General features: G+C 44.2%; 1 protein-coding gene across 5 annotated transcripts in view; it reads right to left on the reverse strand.

The window, feature by feature from the left end:
* Nucleotides 1-19,621, reverse strand: part of spef2 (sperm flagellar 2) — a 239,677-nt gene that overhangs the window by 197,936 nt on the left and 22,120 nt on the right. For all 5 annotated transcript variants that reach the window (XM_059644984.1, XM_059644985.1, XM_059644986.1 and 2 more), the window contains exons 5-7: nt 17,042-17,121; nt 7,008-7,209; nt 54-242 (exon numbers count right to left, since the gene is read on the reverse strand). In XM_059644984.1, coding sequence (XP_059500967.1) covers nt 54-242; nt 7,008-7,209; nt 17,042-17,121 — 471 coding nt within the window. The remainder of the gene's footprint in view (nt 1-53; nt 243-7,007; nt 7,210-17,041; nt 17,122-19,621) is intronic.

The raw sequence follows: 19,621 nt of genomic DNA on the forward strand, positions 1-19,621 counted from the left end.
CATTCCAGAAAAACCGTGTGCAAGAATAAAGAAGCTGCTGTTAGCCAACATACCGCTTCCTTGTCCAATGCTTCCTGGAACTCCTGCAATCGTTTCTCCTCGTACTGCTTCTCCCGGAAGATACGGTTTTGTATGATGATTTGTTTCTCATGGCGAGCATGCATCAGCTGGACAGCAATCCGCCTTTCCTGTAGTGACTGGCGCATCAGCCGATTCACCAGTTGCTCCTCATGATACACCTCCTAGGATCAAGTATAGGAATCCAAAACCATCACTGGCTTACACTCGGTCAGTACTGGATCACAGAGTAACCACTGGATTACACTGGGACATCACCAGCTTAGACTGGGTCTTCACATACAAACCAATAACATGCACTGGGTCACCAAGGGCTTACAGAGACATCACTGTCTTACATTGGGTCATTACTGGCACTACCCTAGGTCCTTGGCTCCCTCACGAGGTGAAACATTCTTTCAGTATTTACCTTGTCATGTCCCTTAAGAATCTGATATATATCAATGAGATCACCTCTCATTCTTCTCAACTCCAGTGAATAGAGTCCAACCTGTTTCACCTTTTTAAAGATAAGTCTGAAAGGAGCATGCAAAGATAAATGTAGGTTATACTGTAACATCTCAAAAGTAACACAGACGAATAATGTGTGGTCAAAACTGTGGTCAAACACCCCACAGGTCACTTTTGTGGGAGTTTCAATGTCTGTTTATTAAAAGGCAAGGAAAACAAAGGGGACAGTCACACTGTTTAGAGCATCTAAGCAGTCAAACTGCCAAACTGTCAGACAGCAACCGAACAACAGATACGCTGACAATTCATTGATGTCTGCAAAACTAATAATAAATATATAGTAGATAGAGAATATATAAACGAATAGTTAGATTTCAATCAGAACAATATTAATTGGTATAATCATGAGAGAAAGGGTTTTGAAGGGGCAGATTCCTTGAAATGTAAACTGGAGAGCTTTTTATGTCACTGTGTAGACAGTCCAACAAGCGAAAGTGCAGACATAACGGGAACTGCAGATGCTGGAGAATCCGAGCTAACAAAATATGAAGCTGGATGAACACAGCAGGCCAAGCAGCATCTTAGGAGCACAAGGGAAAATGCAGTGTTGGACCTAACTCTGGGAAATGACTCCGGAGAGGTGCTCAAGGGGACAGTGGGGGCATTTTAAACAAAAGCTGAAACTGCTGGAGAAACTCAGCAAATCTGGTAGCATCTGTGGCGAGAGAAACAGAGTTAATGTTTCATATGTTTTAGGTTTATTATGGAAAGGAGAAAGATGGTCTGCAAAAATAGGTTTTTGGGTTGGGGTAATGCAGACTTTATTAAAACAAGGCAGGATCTGTCCAAAATAAACTAAGAACATCTACTTGTGGGTAAATCTGTAGCAGAACATTGGGAGGCATTCAAAAAGGAACTAGGGATGGAGTAAAGACCCAACATGTTCCCATTAGGGTGAAGTATAGAGGGAGAGGTGATGGGTTAATTGTATATTGCTAGACTGTTAATTCAGAGACCATATTCTACTGATATGGGTTCGAATCCTGCCATGGCAGATGGCAGAATTTGAATTCAGTAAAAATATCTGTAATTAAGAGTCAAATGGAAATCATGAAGCTGATATTGATTGCTGTAAAAGAATATCTGGTTCACCAATCTCCATTAGAGAGGGAAATCAGCTGACCTTACCCAATCTGGCCTTCCTGTGATACCAGACCTACTATGTGGTTGAGTCATCTCAGGCAGTTAAGGATGGGTAACAAACGCTGCCCTCAACCTGAGAACGAACAAAGAATACAAGCCCAGAGAACCTTGGATATCTAGGAATATTTAGGACTGGTCAAAAAGGAAAAGAGAGACATGTATCAGGTACAAAGGGAGCAAATCAATGGAGGCCCTGGTGGAGCACAGAAGGTGCATTGGCGACTTAAGAAAGCAATTAGAAAGGCAGAGGGGGCCATGAGAAAATATTGTCAAGCAGATTAAAGGGAATCCCAACACAATCCATCCAAAAGGCAGACAATACCCAGGGAAAGAGTAGGGCCCATTAGGGACCAAGGGGGCAATCTGTGTGTACAGCCAGAGGATGTTGATGGAGTGTTAAATGCACACTTCACATCTGTCTTTTCTCAGGAGAAGGTGGATGCAAGTACAGCGTTTGGGAAGATGGGATGAGATGTTCTTGAGCGAATTGTTATAGGGAGTGGGGGGTATTTGAGGTTTTGATTAGTTTAACAGCGGACACATGCCCAGGCCTGGATGGGTATATCCTAGGCTGCTGTGGGAAATGAGGGAGGAAAGCACTGGAGCCCTGACACAAGCTTTAATTTCTCCTTGGCCACAGGGGAGGTGCCACAGGATTGGGCGACAGTTAATGTGGTTCCAATTTACAAGAAAGGTGGTGGATACAGAGCAGAAAACTATAGGTCAGTGGGAGGGAAACTGTTGGAGAAAATTCAGAAAGAGAGAATGAATCTCCACCTGGAGGGGCAAGGTTTGATCAGGGATAGTCAGTAATGCTTTGTCAGTGGAAGGTCACACTTGACAAACCTGGTGAAATTTTTCAAGGATGTTACAATGGGATTGGATGAGGGTAGGGCAGCTGATGTAGTTTATATGGATTTCAGTAAGGCCTTTGACAAGGTCCCACATGGGAAACTGATACAGAAGGTGAAAGCTCATGGGATCCAGGGTAACTTAGGAAGCTATATCCAAAGCTGGCTTAGTTACAGGGGAGAGAGGGTGGTGGTAGGAGGCTGTTTGTGTTATTGGAGCCCCGTGTGGAGAGGTGTACCACAGGGAACAGTGCTGGGTCCCTTTCTGTTTGTAATTTTCATAAGCGATAGAGATGGGAATGTGAGAAGGATGGTAAGTAAGTTTGAGGATGGCACAAAGATTGGTCAGGTAGTTAACAGCGAGGAGGAAGTTGTTAGATTACAGGAGGATATAAATGGATCGATCAGATGGGCAGATCAGTGGCAGGTGGAATTTATCCCTGATAAATTTGATGTGATGCACTTTGGAAGAAGGAACAAGACAAGAGAATACACAATGGCGAAATGTTAGGAACCTCAGAGGAACAGAGTGGTCTTGGGATGTTTGTCCACAGTTCAGGTTAATAGCGTAGCTAAGAAGGCATGTGGCACTTAACTTTATCAGTCATTGCATATACTGTAAGAGCAGGGAGGTTATATGGAGCTGTACAGGACTTTGGTAAGGCTCCACTTGGAGCACTGTGTACAGTTCTGGTCACTGCACTATAGGAAGGATGTGAATACACTGGAGGGGGTGCAGAGGGAGGATGTTGCCCAGGATGGAGCAGGATAGTGATGGAGAGAGGCTGGTTAAGCTCAGATTGTTTCCTTTGGAGCTGATTAGGTTGAAGGAGGACCTGACAGAAGTGGATAAGATCATGAGGGGCATGGATGGGCTTGGGGGGATGGCAGAAAGCAGTTGTTCCCCCTTGTCACAGGGTCAATAACAAATAGTGTCATTTTAATGTGAATGATAAGCAGTTAAAGGGGAATAAAAGGAAAAGTCTTTTCACCCAGTGGGTGGTGGGAGTGTAGAATACATTGCCTGAAAGGATATGAAATCAGAGACCTCAGAATCTTTAAAAAGTATTTGGTTGAGCACTTGAAAGATCACAACATTTAATGTTATGGGTCTACTGCTGGAAAGTGGGACTGGAGTAGATTTGGTTTTGGTAGTCCAAACTCAATGGGCCCAAAGACCCTCTTCTGACCCTACATGATTATATAAGCCCTTGTGAATATTTAGCAAGGTTTGGTGGTCCACATTGACACCAAGGTCTACCTGTGGAAGGCTCAGGTTTGCTGAGAATGTGATCTGTCTTGATTTCACTTGCTGTTTGATGATGATTAGGAAAATTAATAACTTCCTTAATAACAGACAAACCAACGGTACACCCATGGGATCTCCGATATCAGGGTTCTTAGCAGAGGCAGTAATGCAGAGACTCGAACAAACAGCTCTGCCAATCATCCAACCCAAACTTTGGGTCCGCTATGTGGATGACACCTTTGTCATCACTAAACAAAACAAATTAGAGGAAACATTCAAGACCATCAATAATACCCTTACTGGCAAAACATTCACAAAAGAGGAGGAAAACAACAGCAAACTGCCATTCCTAGATGTCACAGTAGAGCGAACAGCCAATGGGGAACTTCAAACCAGCGTCTACAGGAAAACAACACATACGGACCAAATATTGAACTACAGGAGCAGCCATCCCAACACCTACAAACGAAGCTGCATTAGAACATTATTCCAACGAGCCACCACACACTGCAGCACAGAGGAACTACGCAGAGCAGAAGAAAATCACCTATACAGCGTATTCAAAAAGAATGGGTACCCAATGAACACAGTCCGCTGATTTCTCAGCAACAAATCAAAACAAACAGACAAAACGGGCTCAGAAACCATAACCACTCTCCCCTACATCAAAGACATTTCCGAAATGACTGCCAGACTACTCAGACCTCTTATCATCATGGTAACCCACAAACCCACCAACACACTAAAACAGCAGCTAATGAACTTAAAAGACCCTATACAGACAACAAGCAAAACGAACATCATCTACAAAATACCTTGCAAGAACTGTGACAAACACTACATCGGACAAACAGGCAGAAAGCCAGCCACCAGGATACATGAACATCAACTGGCCACAAAAAGACATAACCTACTATCACTAGTATCCTTACATACAGATGAGAAAGGACACCACTTTGATTGGGACAACACATCCATCCTGGGACAAGCCAAACAGAGACACGCATGAGAATTCCTAGAAGCATGGCATTCCAACCGGAACTCCATCAACAAACACATTGGCTCCAAATCAATCTACCATCCCCTGAGAAAAAGAACAGGAAATGACATCACCAACGCAGGAAATGACATCACCAACCCAAGGAAACCTAAACAGATAAATAGAAAGCGGGACATAACACCAGCACTTCACCGGAGGCTCACTGATGATGTTACCTAGAATGGTGACGAAACGTTTGAAAACTAACCTTTCAGCTCAGTGAGCAAACTCATATCCATAATAACTTCCTTCTCCAGGGCTTCATTCCCCCGGATTCTGTGGCACTTACTTACAGGTACAACTCCAGCATTTTACTCACTACTCGCTTCACCAAGTTACTACCCCTAGTTTCCTGCACTTTACTTCTGGTCAGTTGCACAAAGCAGATTCTGATTATAGGTGTCTTTCACCCTTGCTTGCAGCTAAACTTAGTGATTGAAGGTGCGGCTTCTGCTGTGCCCCCACAGCTTGCTGGAGTCTTCAGGAGTCCTGAATCCAACACCTAACTGCCCACTAACTCCTGAACTGTCCTTCTAAGTTTGAACAGCATGGAGCCATGCAGCTACTCTCAACTTCTCACTGAGTTCCCATTTCTCAGACGCGAAGCAGTACAGTTCTTTTCTTCAGCAGTCCAACTAAAGTTATTTTCTGCTTGTGGCTTGCTTCTATCTTTACCTATCTTCTTCTCCAACTAATTGCGACCCAGAATTACCCTTCCATGACCCCAGTATTATTTTGAGAGACTTACTGAAACCCTTGCAACAAACTCCACCCTCCTTCCTCGGTAGTACTGAATGAAACTAAAGTTTGAAACAGTCACACACAGCAGTCAGGACCAGAACTTGATTCTAATAATCCCTGAATGTTACCATGCTGACCTATTTCTGGCTTTGCAGCACAAAAAAAAATGCATAAAAAACTAAGGATTCAATATACCCTGTGTAATTCATTAATGAGCCCCCTCATCTCACAATACCCATAAACTGACAACTTTCTATAATCCCAAACTTTCTATGATTGCCACCAGTCAACCACAACACTCAACTCCCGACAATAACCCATTTCCAATAGCACCCAACAGTTGTACATTTCCCCATTTCCCCCATTGTATTGATGCTGTTATGAAGATGTGATTTATTTTCAGAAAAGGTTTTAGTCCCTGAACTTGAAGTAGAACCTTAAGATGTGGGAGCATCAGTAGGCCATTCCGCCCATCAAGTTTGCTCTGCCATTCCATAGAATCCCTACAGTGTTAAAACTGGCCATTCGGCCTGGCAAGTCCACACTGACCCTCCGAAGAGCATCACACACAGACCCATTCCCTTTCTGTATGGCTAAAGCATCTAACTTATATATCTCTAGACACTACGGGGCAATTTAGCATGGCCAATCCACTTAACTTGCACACCTTTAGACATTCAATGAGATCAGCTAAGCTTTCCTGCATTTTTCCCCATAATCCCCAATTCCCTCACTGATTAAAACTCTGTTGATTTCAGCCTTTAATATATTTAATGACCCAGCCTGGACAGCACTCTGTGATAAAGAACTCCACAAGTTCACTCATGTCTGAAAGAAGAAATTCCTCCTCATCTCTATGTTAAATGTGCAATGCCTTGTTCTGAGATGATACCCTCTGGTCCTACTAGGGGTCAATCTTTCCCTCATCTACCCCACGAAGCCTGCTAAGAATTGTGTATGTTCAATACAGGGACCCTTCTAAATAAAGGCCAACATTGCGCTTACCTTCCCCATTGTGTACTGAACTTATAAGCTCTACATCCTAAACATGTAACTCTAAATCACTCCATGTTGTTGCTTTCTGCAATCATATTCTTCCTGACAAAGTATAAAACCTTATACTTCCCCGCACTATATTCTGCCTGCCCTGTCTTTGCACACTCATTTGGCCTGTCGATATCCCTCTTTGGGTCATCCTTACCACCTGCCATCCCACCTATTTTTGTGTCATTTTCTAACATTGGTATTATACAATCAATTTCCCCATCCTCATTGATATACATTGTAAATATCTATGGCCCCAGTACATTGTGTTGTGCCTCTGGGTTTTATTCCAGCAGTAAATTCCTGAGACCGGCCTTAGCTTTATGCCCAGTGCTGTGCTGCACCGTCCTACCTCCTGGGCCTCATGTGCCTGTAGCTGGTCCAATAACACTCGTCGTCGCCGCTTCTCCCGCTCCTTCCTTGCTTTGCTTTCCTCATCCAGTCTCTTCCGAAGGTTCTCAATAAATGTGCGATGTTCCTCCACTCTCACACATGGAACTAACGTCTCATTCAAAGGGGTAGGTTCTTCCATAATAGGGACTGCACTGCTTGTCCTGGAAAAGGCAAACCATTTCCATTTCAGAATATGCAAAATCAGAGCGTATGGGATTGGGGGTACAATACTGGCATAGACTGGGAATCAGTTAGCAGAAACAACATAGAACATAGAACATTACAGCACAGTACAGGCCCTTTGGCCCTCGATGTTGTGCCGATCTGTCATACCCATCTCAAGTCCATTTAACCTACACTATTCCATGTACGTCCATATGCTTATCCAATGACAACTTAAATGTACCTGAAGTTGGCGAATCTACTACCGTTGCAGGCAAAGCGTTCCATTCCCTTACCATTCTCTGAATAAAGAAACTACCTCTGACATCTGTCCTATATCTTTCACCCCTCAATTTAAAGCTATGACCCCTTGTGCTTGCCGTCACCATCCTAGGAAAAAGGCTCTCCCTATCCACCCTATCTAACCCTCTGATTATTTTATATGTCTCAATTAAGTCACCTCTCAACCTTCTTCTCTCTAATGAAAACAGCCTCAAGTCCCTCAGCCTTTCCTCGTAAGACCTTCCCTCCATACCAGGCAACATCCTAGTAAATCTCCTCTGCACCCTTTCCAAAGCTTCCACATCCTTTTTATAATGCGGTGACCAGGACTGTACGCAATACTCCAGGTGTGGCCGCACCAGAGTTTTGTACAGCTTCACCATAACCTCTTGGTGCCGCAGAAAATAGGAATTGTGTTTAATACACTCATAGATCTTGGAGTCTCTGGCTGTGTTAGCATTTATTGCCCACCCCAAGTTGCCCTTGAGAAGGTGGGGGGGGGGAGTTGTCTTCTTGAACTGCTGCAGTCCTCCTGCTGTGGGTTGACCCACAATGCTCCTTAGGGAGAGAATTCCAGGATTGTGACCCAGTGACGGTGAAGGAACAGTGATACATTTCCAACTCAGGACGGTGAGTGGTTGGAGGGGAACTTGCAGAGGGTGGTGTTCCCATGTACCTGCTGCCCTTATCCTTCTGGATGGAAGTAGTCGTGGGTTTGGAAGATGCTGTCTGAGGGTCTTTGGTGAACTTCTGCTGTGACTGAGCGTCGGTGGTGGAGGGAGTGGATACTTGTTGTTATAGACCAGACTAGACCTTGCCCCATCCCAAGAGTATTGTGAAGAGATAGCTTAGACTCGGGCAACTGTCTGTGTGGAGTTTGCACATTCTCCCTGTGTCTGCGTGGATTTCCTCCGGGTGCTCCGGTTTCCTCCCGCAGATGTGCAGCTTAGGTGGATCAGCCGTGCTAAATTGCCCGTAGTGTTCAGGGGTGTGTGGGTTATCGGGGGAATGGGTCTGGGTGGGATACTCTAAGGGGCGGTGTGGGCTTGTTGGGCCGAAGGGCCTGTTTCCGCACTGTAGGGAATCTAATCTAATCTAACTTTCACATTTATTTAAAGGCAAGTGTAAGGTGCTGTGTTCCTTTACTCATTCACGGGATGAGGGTATTGCTGGCTAGGGCAGCATTTATTGTCCATCCCTAATGGCCCAGAGACCAGATAAGAGACAACCACACTGCTGTGGGCCTGGAGTCACATGTAGGCCAGACCAGGCTAGGATGTCAGTTTCCTCCCCTAAAGGACATTGGTGAACCAGGTGGGTTTTTCCTGACAATCAACAATGGATTCATGGTCATCATTAGATTCCTAATTCCGGATATTTATTGAATTCAAATTACACCATCTGCTGTGGCAGGATTTAAACCCAGGTCCCCCGAACGTTATCTGGGTCTCTGGATTAACAATTCAGCAATAATACCACTAGGCCATTGCCTACCCTAGATGTGATTCAAATGATCCACCGCAAGGCTTTAATTAAAACACACTTCATTATTACAACATAATTAAAATGCAAAAAAAAATTGGCATAACTTTTACTCTATTGAAATACCCAACAAGATAATGTATTACTTAACCACAAGTCATCAACAGTTCCAATAAACTTTGGCAAAAATACAATTCAGCAAACATTATAGCACATAGAACAGTACAGCACAGTTTGGCCCATGATGTTGTACCGAACTTTTACCCTAAACCTAAGGTCTATCTAACCTCTACCCCTACTTTATAATATCATCCATATGCCCATCTAATAGCCGCTTAAATGTCCCTAACGAGGCCAACTCCACTACCCTCTCCAGCAACACATTCCACACCCTGACCACTCTCTGAGTAGTGAACCTACCTCTAACGTCTCCCCTATATCGACCTCCACTCACTTTAAAACTATGCCCCCTTGTAACAGTTACCTCCACCCTAGGAAAAAAGTCTCTCACTGTCTACTCTATCTATACAGCTTGACTAAGGGAGCGGCAAGTTGTGGAGAACAAGTCTTCAGTACTATTGCAGGAATGTTGTCAGGGCCCATAGCTTTTGCAGTATCTACCGTATCCAACCACTTCCTGAAATCACATGGGATGAATTCAATAGGTTGAAGTTTGGTACCAGCAATAATTGGGACCTCAGGAAGAAGCCCAGATGGATCACTGGATCATCCAGGAAACAGAAATGGTTGGCAGACAAGAAACACAGGAATAACTGGGCCATTTCCCATGTGATAGGCAGTGTCTAGTGGGGTAGCTGCGCCAGGACCCCAGTAATTCACTATATTGAATGAGCAGCCAAAGGATGTGGTAGAGATAGATACAATTACAACGTGTAAAAGACATTTAGACAGGTGCATGAACAGGAAATATTTTGAGGGATATGGGCCTGGTTCAGTTTGGGAAATCTGGTGGGCTGGATGAGTTGTAGACTCATAGAATCAAAAATAAATCTAGTCCCATTTGCCAACAGTTGGCCCATATCTCTGTAAGCCCTTCCTATTCATACACCCATCCATAGGACCATAAGACACAGGAGCAGAACTCAGGCCATTCATCCCATCGAGTCTGCTCCACCATTTAATCAGGGCTGATAAATTTCTTAACCCCATTCTCCTGCTTTCTCCCCATAACCTTTGTTCCCCTTGATTATCAAGAACTGATCTATCTCCATCTTAAATGTACTCAATGTCCACCCTCCACAGCCTTCTGTGGCAGTGAATTCCATAGATTCACCACTCTCTTGCTACAGGAGTTTCTCCTTATCTCCCTTCTAAGAGGTCTTCCCTTTACTCTAAGGCTGTGCCCTCATGTCCTAGGCTCTCCTACCAATGGAAACATCTTCCCAACATCCACTCTGTCCAGGCCATTCAGCATTCTGTAAGTTTCAATTAGATTCCCCCTTATCCTTCTGAGCTCCAATGAGTATAGTCCCACAGTCCTCAAACGTTCCTCATATGTTAAGCTTTTCATTTCTGGGACCATTCTTGCGAACCTTCTCTGAACCTGCTCCAGGGCCAGTACACCCTTCCTGAGATATGGGGCCCAAAACTGCAGACAAAATTCCAAATGTGGCTTGACCAGGGCCTCATAAAGCCTCAGTAGTATATCCCTGCTTTTATATTCAAGTCCTCCCAAAATAAATGCCAAAGTTGCTTTTGCTTTCCTAACTACTGACTCAACCTGCAAGTTTACCTTGAGAGAATCCTGGGCTACAACTTCAAAGTCTCTCCACACTTCAGACTTCTGAATGTTTTTGCCATTTGTAAAACAGTCCATGCTTCTATTCTTATCAAAGCGCATGACCTCACACTTTCTCACATTATACTCCACCTGCAACTTCTTTGCCCACTCTCCAAATCCTTCTGCAGCCTCCCCACCTCCTCAACACTACCTGTCCCTCACCTATCTTTGTATCATCTGCAAACTTAGCCAGAATGCCCACAGTTAGAATATAAAACATGACACAAAGTAATTATTCAGTTCCTCAGCTAGTTTCTTGTTCCACACTACTGTCTCTCCAGTGTCATTTTCCAGTGGTCTAATGTCCACTTTCACCTCTGTTTTGCCCTTTATATATCTAAAGGAACTCTTACAGTCCTTTATATTACTGGCTAGCTTACCCTCATATTTACTCATCTCCCTACTAATTTCTTTTGTTGTTGCCCTCTGTTGGTCTTTGCAAGCTTCCCGGTCCTCTGCCTTTTAAATGTTGTTATTGTACCCACTTCCACCACTTCCTCTGGTAGCTCATTCCACAGGCGCACCATCTTCTGCGTGAAAATGTTGCCCCTAAGGTCCCTTTTAAATCTTTCCCCTCTCACCTTGAACCGATGCCCTCTAGTTTTGGACTCTCCCACCCGAGGAAAAAAACCTTGTCTACTCACTCTATCCATGCCTCTCATGATTTTATATACCTCTATGAGGTTCTATAAACCTCAGCCTTCAGTGCTCCAGGGAAAATAGCCCCAGTCTATTCAGCCTCTCCCTATAACTCAAACCCTCCAACACAGGCAACATCCTTGTAAATTTTGTCTGACCCCTTTCAAGTTTCACAATATCTTCCTATAGCAGGGAAACCAGAATTGAATGCGGTATTCCATTAGTAGCCTAACCAATGTCCTGTACAGCCGCAACATGACCTCCCAATTCCTATGCTTAATGCACTGACCAATAAAGCTAAGCAACCAAAAGCCTTCTTCACTGTCCTATGTACCTGTGACTCCACTGGAAATATGAAGCTGCACTCTCGGAGGTGTCGTTGATAGTATCGAGGGATATTGCAGGCTTCAGCGAGACATTGACAGTATTCAGAGCTGGGCTGAGAAATGGCAGATGGAGTTCAACCTGGATAAATGCGAGGTGATGCATTTTGGAAGGTCGAAGTTAAATGCTAAATATAGGATTAAAGGCAGGATTCTCGGCAGTGTGGAGGAACAGTGGGATCTTGGTGTTCAAGTGCATTGCTCCCTCAAAGTTGCCACCCAGGTGGATAAGGTTGCTAAGAAAGCATACGGTGTTTTGGCTTTCATTAACAGGGGGATTGAGTTTAAGAGCCGCGAGGTTATGCTGCAGCTCTACAAAACCCTGGTGAGACCACACTTGGAATATTGTGTCCAGTTCTGGTCGCCCTATTATAAGAAAGATGTGGAGGCTTTGGAGAGGGTGCAAAGGAGGTTTACCAGGATGCTGCCCAGGCTGGAGGGCTTGTCTTTCGAGGAGAGGTTGACTGAGCTCGGACTTTTCTCTCTGGAGAGAAGGAGGAAGAGAGGTGACCTGATCGAGGTGTACAAGGTAATGAGAGGCATGGATAGAGTCGATAGCCAGAGACTTTTCCCCAGGGCAGGATTGACTGCCACGAGGGGTCATAGTTTTAAGGTGTTAGGAGGAAGGTATAGAGGAGGCGTCAGAGAGAGGTTCTTCACCCAGAGAGTTGTGAGCGCATGGAATAGTTTACCAGTGGTAGTCGTGGAAGCGGAGTCATTAGTGACATTTAAGCGACTGCTGGACATGCACATGGACAGCAGTGAATTGACAGGAATGTAGGTTAGGTTATTTTATTTTTGGATTAGGATTATTCCACGGCACAACAGCGTGGGCCGAAGGGCCTGTACTGTGCTGTACTTTTCTATGTTCTATGAAATGGTTGGTATTTATGTACAAGATGGGTCATAGAGTCATACAGCATGGAAACAGACTCTTCGGTCCAACGTGTCCATGCCAACTAAGCTTCCCAAACAAAACCAGTCCCATTTGCCTGCATTTACCTCATATCCCTATTCATGTACCTGTCCAAATGTTGTAACGGAACCTGCACCAACCATTTCCTGTGACAGTTCATTTCAATTACACACTACCCACTGTGTGAAAAACCTTTCCCTCAGCTCCCTTTTAAATCTTTATCCTCTCACCTTAAAAATATGTCCTCTAATTTTTAATTCTCTGACTCTGGGGTAAAGACCTTTGCTATTCACCTTATCTATGCCCCTCATGATTTTATAAACCTCTGTAAGGTCACCCCTCAACCGCCTCACTCCAGTGAAAGAAGTCCCAGCCTATCCAGCCTTTCCTAACTCAAACCGTCCATTCCCAGTAACATCCTTGTAAATCTTTTCTGCACCCTGTCCAAATTAATAACATCCGGCCCCCAGCAGCGCAACCTGTCACATGTAAACCATCAATTCATATCTGGGTTCTGAAGTAGGGTCACTGGACCTGAAATGTTAACTCTGATTTCTCTCCACAGACATAGAAAATAGAACATTACAGCACAGTACAGGCCCTTCAGCCCTCGATCTTGTGCTGGCCTGCCATACCGATCTCAAGCCCATCTAACCTACACTGTTCCATGTATGTCCATATGCTTATCCAATGACGACTTAAATGTACTTAAAGTTGGCGAATCTACTACCGTTGCAGGCAAAGCGTTCCATTCCCTTACTACTCTCTGAGTAAAGAAACTACCTCTGACATCTGTCCTATATCTTTCACCCCTCAATTTAAAGCTATGCCCCTCATGCTCGCCACCACCATCCTAGGAAAAAGGCTCTCCCTATCCTCCCTATCTAACCCTCTGATTATTTTATATGTTTCAATTAAGTCACCTCTCAACCTTCTTCTCTCTAATGAAAACAGCCTCAAGTCCCTCAGCCTTTCCTCGTAAGACCTTCCCTCCATACCAGGCAACATCCTAGTAAATCTCCTCTGCACCCTTTCCAAAGCTTCCACATCCTTCTTATAATGCGGTGACCAGAACTGTACGCAATACTCCAAGTGCAGCTGCACCAGAGTTTTGTCTAGCTGCAGCATAACCTCTTGGTTCCGGAACTCGATCCCTCTATTAATAAAAGCTAAAACACTGTATGCCTTCTTAACAGCCCTGTCAACCTGGATCTGTGTACATGGACACCGAGATCTCTCTGCTCATCTATACTGCTAAGAATCTTACCATTAGCCCAATACTTTGCATTCCGGTTACTCCTACCGAAGTGCATCACCTCACACTTTTCCGCATTAAACTCCATTTGCCACCTCTCAGCCCAGCTCTGCAGCTTATCTATGTCTCTCTGCAACCTACAGCATCCTTCGTCACTATCCACAACTCCACCGACCTTAGTGTCATCTGCAGATTTACTAATCCATCCTTCTACGCCCTCATCCAGGTCATTTATAAAAATGACAAACAGCAGTGGACCCAACACCGACCTTTGCGGTACACCACTAGTAACTGGTCTCCAGGATGAACATTTCCCATCAACTACCACCCTCTGTCTTCTTTCAGCAAGCCAACTTCCGATCCAAACTGCTTTATCTCCCACAATCCCATTCCTCCGCATTTTGTACAATAGCCTATTGTGGGGAACCTTATCGAACGCCTTGCTGAAATCCATATACATCACATCAACCGCTTTACTCTCATCTACCTGTTTCATCACCTTCTCAAAGAACTCAATAAGGTTTGTGAAACACAACCTTCCCTTCACAAAACCGTGCTGACTGTCCCTAATCAATTTATTCTTTTCTCGATGATTATAAATCCTATCCCTTATAACCTTTTCCAACACTTTACCAACAACTGAGGTAAGGCTCACTGGTCTATAATTACCAGGTTTGTCTCTACTCCCCTTGTTGAACAGGGGAACCACATTTGCTATCCTCCAGTCATCTGGCACTATTCCTGTAGACAAAGACGAGTTAAAGATCAAAGCCAAAGGCTCGGCAATCTCCTCCCTGGCTTCCCAGAAGATCCGAGGATAAATCCGTTCCGGCCCAGGGGACTTATCTATCTTCACCCTCTGAAGGATTTCTAATACCTCTTCATTGTGAACCTCAATCCCACCTAGTCTAGTAGCCTGTATCTCAGTATTCTCCTCGACAACATTGTCATTTTCTAGAGTGTTGATCTAGTGTTCATCCAGCTTTACATCTTGTTATCTCAGATTCTCCAGCATCTGTAGTTCCTACTGTCCCTGGAATGCAGTGTGCAGTTTTGGTCTCCTTTTCTGAGGAAGGATGCTCTTGCTGTCAAGGGAGTGCAGCGAAGGTTTACCAGGCTGATTTTGGGAATGGTGGGTCTGATGTATCAGGAGAGATTGACCAGGTTGGGATTGTTTTTGCTAAGGTTCAGACAAATGAGGGGGGATCTCATACAGACTTATGAAATTCTAACAGGACTAGACAGGGTAGATGCAGGGAGGATGTTCCCGATGGTGGGTGCACCCAGAACCAGGGGTCACAATCTGAGGATTTGGAGTAGACCATTGAGGATGGGGATGAGGAAACATTTCTTCACCCAAAGAGTGGTGAGCCTGTGGAATTTATTACCACAGGAAGTAGTTGATGCCAAAACATTGAATGTATTCAAGGGGTGGCTAGATATAGCACTTGGGGGTGAATGAGATCAAAAGTTATGGGAAGAAAGCAGGATTAGCTATTGATTTGGACAATCAGTCATAATCATGAAGAATAGTAGAACAGGCTCAAAAGGCTGAATGGCCTCCTCCTGCTTCTATCTTCTGTGTTTCTTTATAGTTGCAATGACAAGAGAGTTGGCTACAGGGTAAACAAGGATTTAAACTAACATCCCAGGGTATTAATTATTTAGGAAGGACAGGAAAAAAGGGAAAGGAGAAGGGGTAGAATTGTTAGTAAATTAGTAAACAAGGCCACAGTGAGGAGGAATATTGGTCCAGAAAATCACTATGAAGAATCTGTATGGGTATGGATAAATACCAAGGGGCAGAAAGCATTGCTAGGGTTTGTCTATTGCCTCCTGAACAATAGTGAACAGGGGAGGCAATGGACTGTCAATCTAGAGAGACACCAAATTTTCTGGGAATCTGGGTTCAAATCCCACCACGGTTGATGGTGGAATTTGAATTCAATAAAATCTGGAATTAAGAATCTAATGATGACCACGGATCCGTTGTCAATTGTTCAGAAAAACCCATCTGGTTCACTAATGTTCTTTAGGGAAGGAAACAGTCATCCTCACCTGGTCTGGCCTACATGTGACTCCAGGCCCACAGCAATGTGGTTGTGTCTTAATGACCCTCTGGGCAATTAGGGATGGACAATAAATGCTGCCTGGCCAGTGATTACCTTGTCCCATGAATAATTAAGAAAAAGTGGAGATATAAAGGAACGCTTTAAATAAGAAATCAGCGATGCACACGTCAATGGTACAACTGTAATCATGGGTGATCTTCATTTATATATTGATTGGACTAACCAAATGAGCAAATGTATTGCAGAGGAGGGTTTTGTGGAATGTGAACATGATGGTCTTTTAGACCAATACTTTGAGGAACCAGCCAGAGAACAGATATCGCAAGAACTGCAGATACTGGAGTCAGTCTTCAGAAGGATCCCAGCCCGAAACATCAGCCTTCTGCTCATCTGATGCTGCCTGGCCTGCTGTGTTCCTCCAGCTCCACATTGTGCAATCATCAACCAGAGAACAGGCTATTCTAGACTTAGTACTATGCAATGAGAAAGAATGACAATTTTGTTGTGTGGTGTCCCTTGGGGAAGAACGACCATAACATGACAGAATTTTTCATTAACCTGGAGCGTGAACGTCAATCCAAAACTAGGGACCTGAATGTATACAAAGGGAATGATGACGATACGAGCAACAAATTATTAAGAATGGATCAGGGAACTTTAGTAAATGGGTTGATGGATGGACAATAAATTCATATTAACATTATCAAAGAACATGTGCATGAGTTACAGTAATTACTAATTCCTGTTTGTCACAGAAATTAAACAGGCAAAGTGACTCAACCTTCTTTTACAAAAGAAATGAGAGGTAATACTATATTCAAAGAGGAAATGTATAACATTGTCAGAAAAAAAAATCAGTAAAACTGACGATTGGGATCATTTTATTATTCAGCAAAAATCACAGAAGAGTAACGGCATTAAAGGGGGCCATTTGGCCCATCATGCCCAAGGATCTGCTGCTGGATTTGCTACTAGGATTTTGTTGCAACTGATTCCCTTACCTCTCATGTTCTTTTTCAGCACCAATTGGCTCCAACTTGGTCAGTATTGTTTCAAACTCATTGATCTCTTTCATAAACATCTGAAAAAAAAGAGTTCAGTGCAGAGTGTCTTAAAATTCCAAACTTACGACCACTTGCATCTGGAAGGACAATGGCAGTAGATACGTGTTAACACCATCTCCTGCACATTCTCCTTCAAGCCACTCTCCATTCTGACTTGAAAATATAAAGCCATTCCTTCACTCTCACTGGGTCAATATCCTGGAATTCCCTCCCTAAGGGTATTTTGGGTCTACTTACAGCATATGGGCTGCAAAAGTTCAAGAAGACAGCTCAACACCACCTTCTCAAAGGCCAATAAGGAGTTGTTAATAAATGTTGGCCCAGCCAGTAATGCTCACATCACACAGTGTCAAGATATTACACCCTATCCCTTGCGTTTTAACTCTTCCCATTAACCACTTATGAGAATTCTTATCAAAAACATTCTGAAAACCTAAATACACTACATCTACTCGTTCTCCCTGAAATCACTCCACACAGGCCAGTACCCCATCATCGCCACCCTTTATTTACATTAATATTTGACACTGATCCAGCTCCCTCAGAGCCAGCTCTCACTGTGAGCAGAATCTGATATTCCTGTTTATATCTGTCAGCCAGGGCTCCCTAATCAGACCAGATTAACAGCTCCAATCAGGGAACTCATATAGAAGACCCTCCATGTCCCTGAACCTCTATGTCCAGGGACATAGGCCTATTCTATTTCTCGTAGCCTCCGCTGAGGCATGTTTGTACCCAGTCTGGTTCTCGTGACTCAGCCTTGGATACAGGTGATATATACGGGACTGTAGCCTGCCTCTTGCACCCTCGGTGTCTCAGAAAAAATTCACTCACTTCTTCAGGTGGGAAAGGGATCCAGGCTGTGATAGCCGCCATGTCCATCTCAGACACTAGGCAGAGGGGGAGAACCCATGGGTTCCAACAGCCTTTCCAGTTGTTCTGACCGGCTCAGGAGGTTTTACTACTGCCCTGTATGAAAATTTGTAGCTTTCATGTGGTCCGTGTGCTTGTTCACACTGCTTCACATAAATGGACCTTGTATGTCACAGGACCTGAACTTGCATTGGCCATGCCTCCTACCTTCTTACCAAGGACATTCCCATGATTTTGGCACCAAACTTCATTCCCTAAAAGTAAACATTTACTCATTAGCATTCCTGATGCCATTTTACCTTCATCCCCAGGTCCGGGAAGATCAGATTTAACCTGGTGTGGAGTCTTCTCCCCATTATTAACTCTACTGGAGCTATCCCTCTAGGTGCATGAGGGCTGGTCCCATAATCAAGTAGGAACACGGACAGTTTGGTATCGAGTGAAGCTGTAGGCTGTTTCTTCAAAGTTTAGGCTGCTCTTTCCAACAGACCAATGGGCAATGGATGGTATAGAACTGTCCTTACATGCTGAATGCCATTTAACTTTAGGAAAACTCCAATTCCCGGCTAGTAAATGTTGGACTATTGTCTCATAAAGTCCTACAGCACAGAGACAGGTCCTTCGGCCCAAACTGGCCTCTGTCGTCCAAAATGTTCATCCACACGAACCCCATTTCCCTGCACTTGGCCCATATCCTTCCAAACCTTTCCTAGCCATGTTTTCGTCCAAATGCCTTTTAAATGTTGTTAATGTACTCTTCTCAACCACTTCCGCTCGCAGCTCATTCCGAATGGACAGCACCCTATGTGTAAAAAAGTTGCCCCTCAGGTTGCCAGCTATTCTTTCCCTTCTTACCTTGAACTGATGCCCTCTAGTCCTTGATTCTCCAACCCTGGAAGAAAGATTGAGTGCATTCACTCTATTCATGCCTCTCATAGAACATAGAACATTACATCACAGTACAGGCCCTTTGGGCCTCGATGTTGTGCTGACCTGTCATACCGATCTCAAGCCCATCTAACCTACACTATTCCATGTACGTCCATATGCTTATCCAATGACAACTTAAATGTACCTAAAGTTGGCGAATCTACTACTGTTGCAGGCAAAGCGTTCCATTCCTTTACTACTCTCTGAGTAAAGAAACCGCCTCTGACATTTGTCCTGTATCTTTCACCCCTCAATTTAAAGCTATGCCCCCTCGTGCTCGCCATCACCATCCTAGGAAAAAGGCTCCCCTATCCACCCTATCTAACCCTCTGATTATTTTATATGTTTTAATTAAGTATCTTATACATCTTAAGATCTTACACATTCTATAAGATGCCCCCTCAGTCTCCTACGCTCTGAAGAAAAATGTCCTAGCTTAAGAATATAAGAACATAAGAACTAGGAGCAGGAGTAGGCCATCTGGCCCCTCGAGCCTGCCTCGCCATTTAATATGATCATGGCTGATCTTTTTGAGACAACAAAATGTGAAGCTGGATGAACACAGCAGGCCAAGCAGCATCTCAGGAGCACAAAAGCTGACGTTTCGGGCCTAGACCCTTCATCAGAGAGGGGGATGGGGTGAGGGTTCTGGAATAAATAGGGAGAGAGGGGGAGGCGGACCGAAGATGGAAAGAAAAGAAGATAGGTGGAGAG

The sequence above is a fragment of the Stegostoma tigrinum genome, chromosome 3 (assembly GCF_030684315.1).
Source record: "Stegostoma tigrinum isolate sSteTig4 chromosome 3, sSteTig4.hap1, whole genome shotgun sequence".
In the NCBI taxonomy this organism is placed as follows: domain Eukaryota; kingdom Metazoa; phylum Chordata; class Chondrichthyes; order Orectolobiformes; family Stegostomatidae; genus Stegostoma; species Stegostoma tigrinum.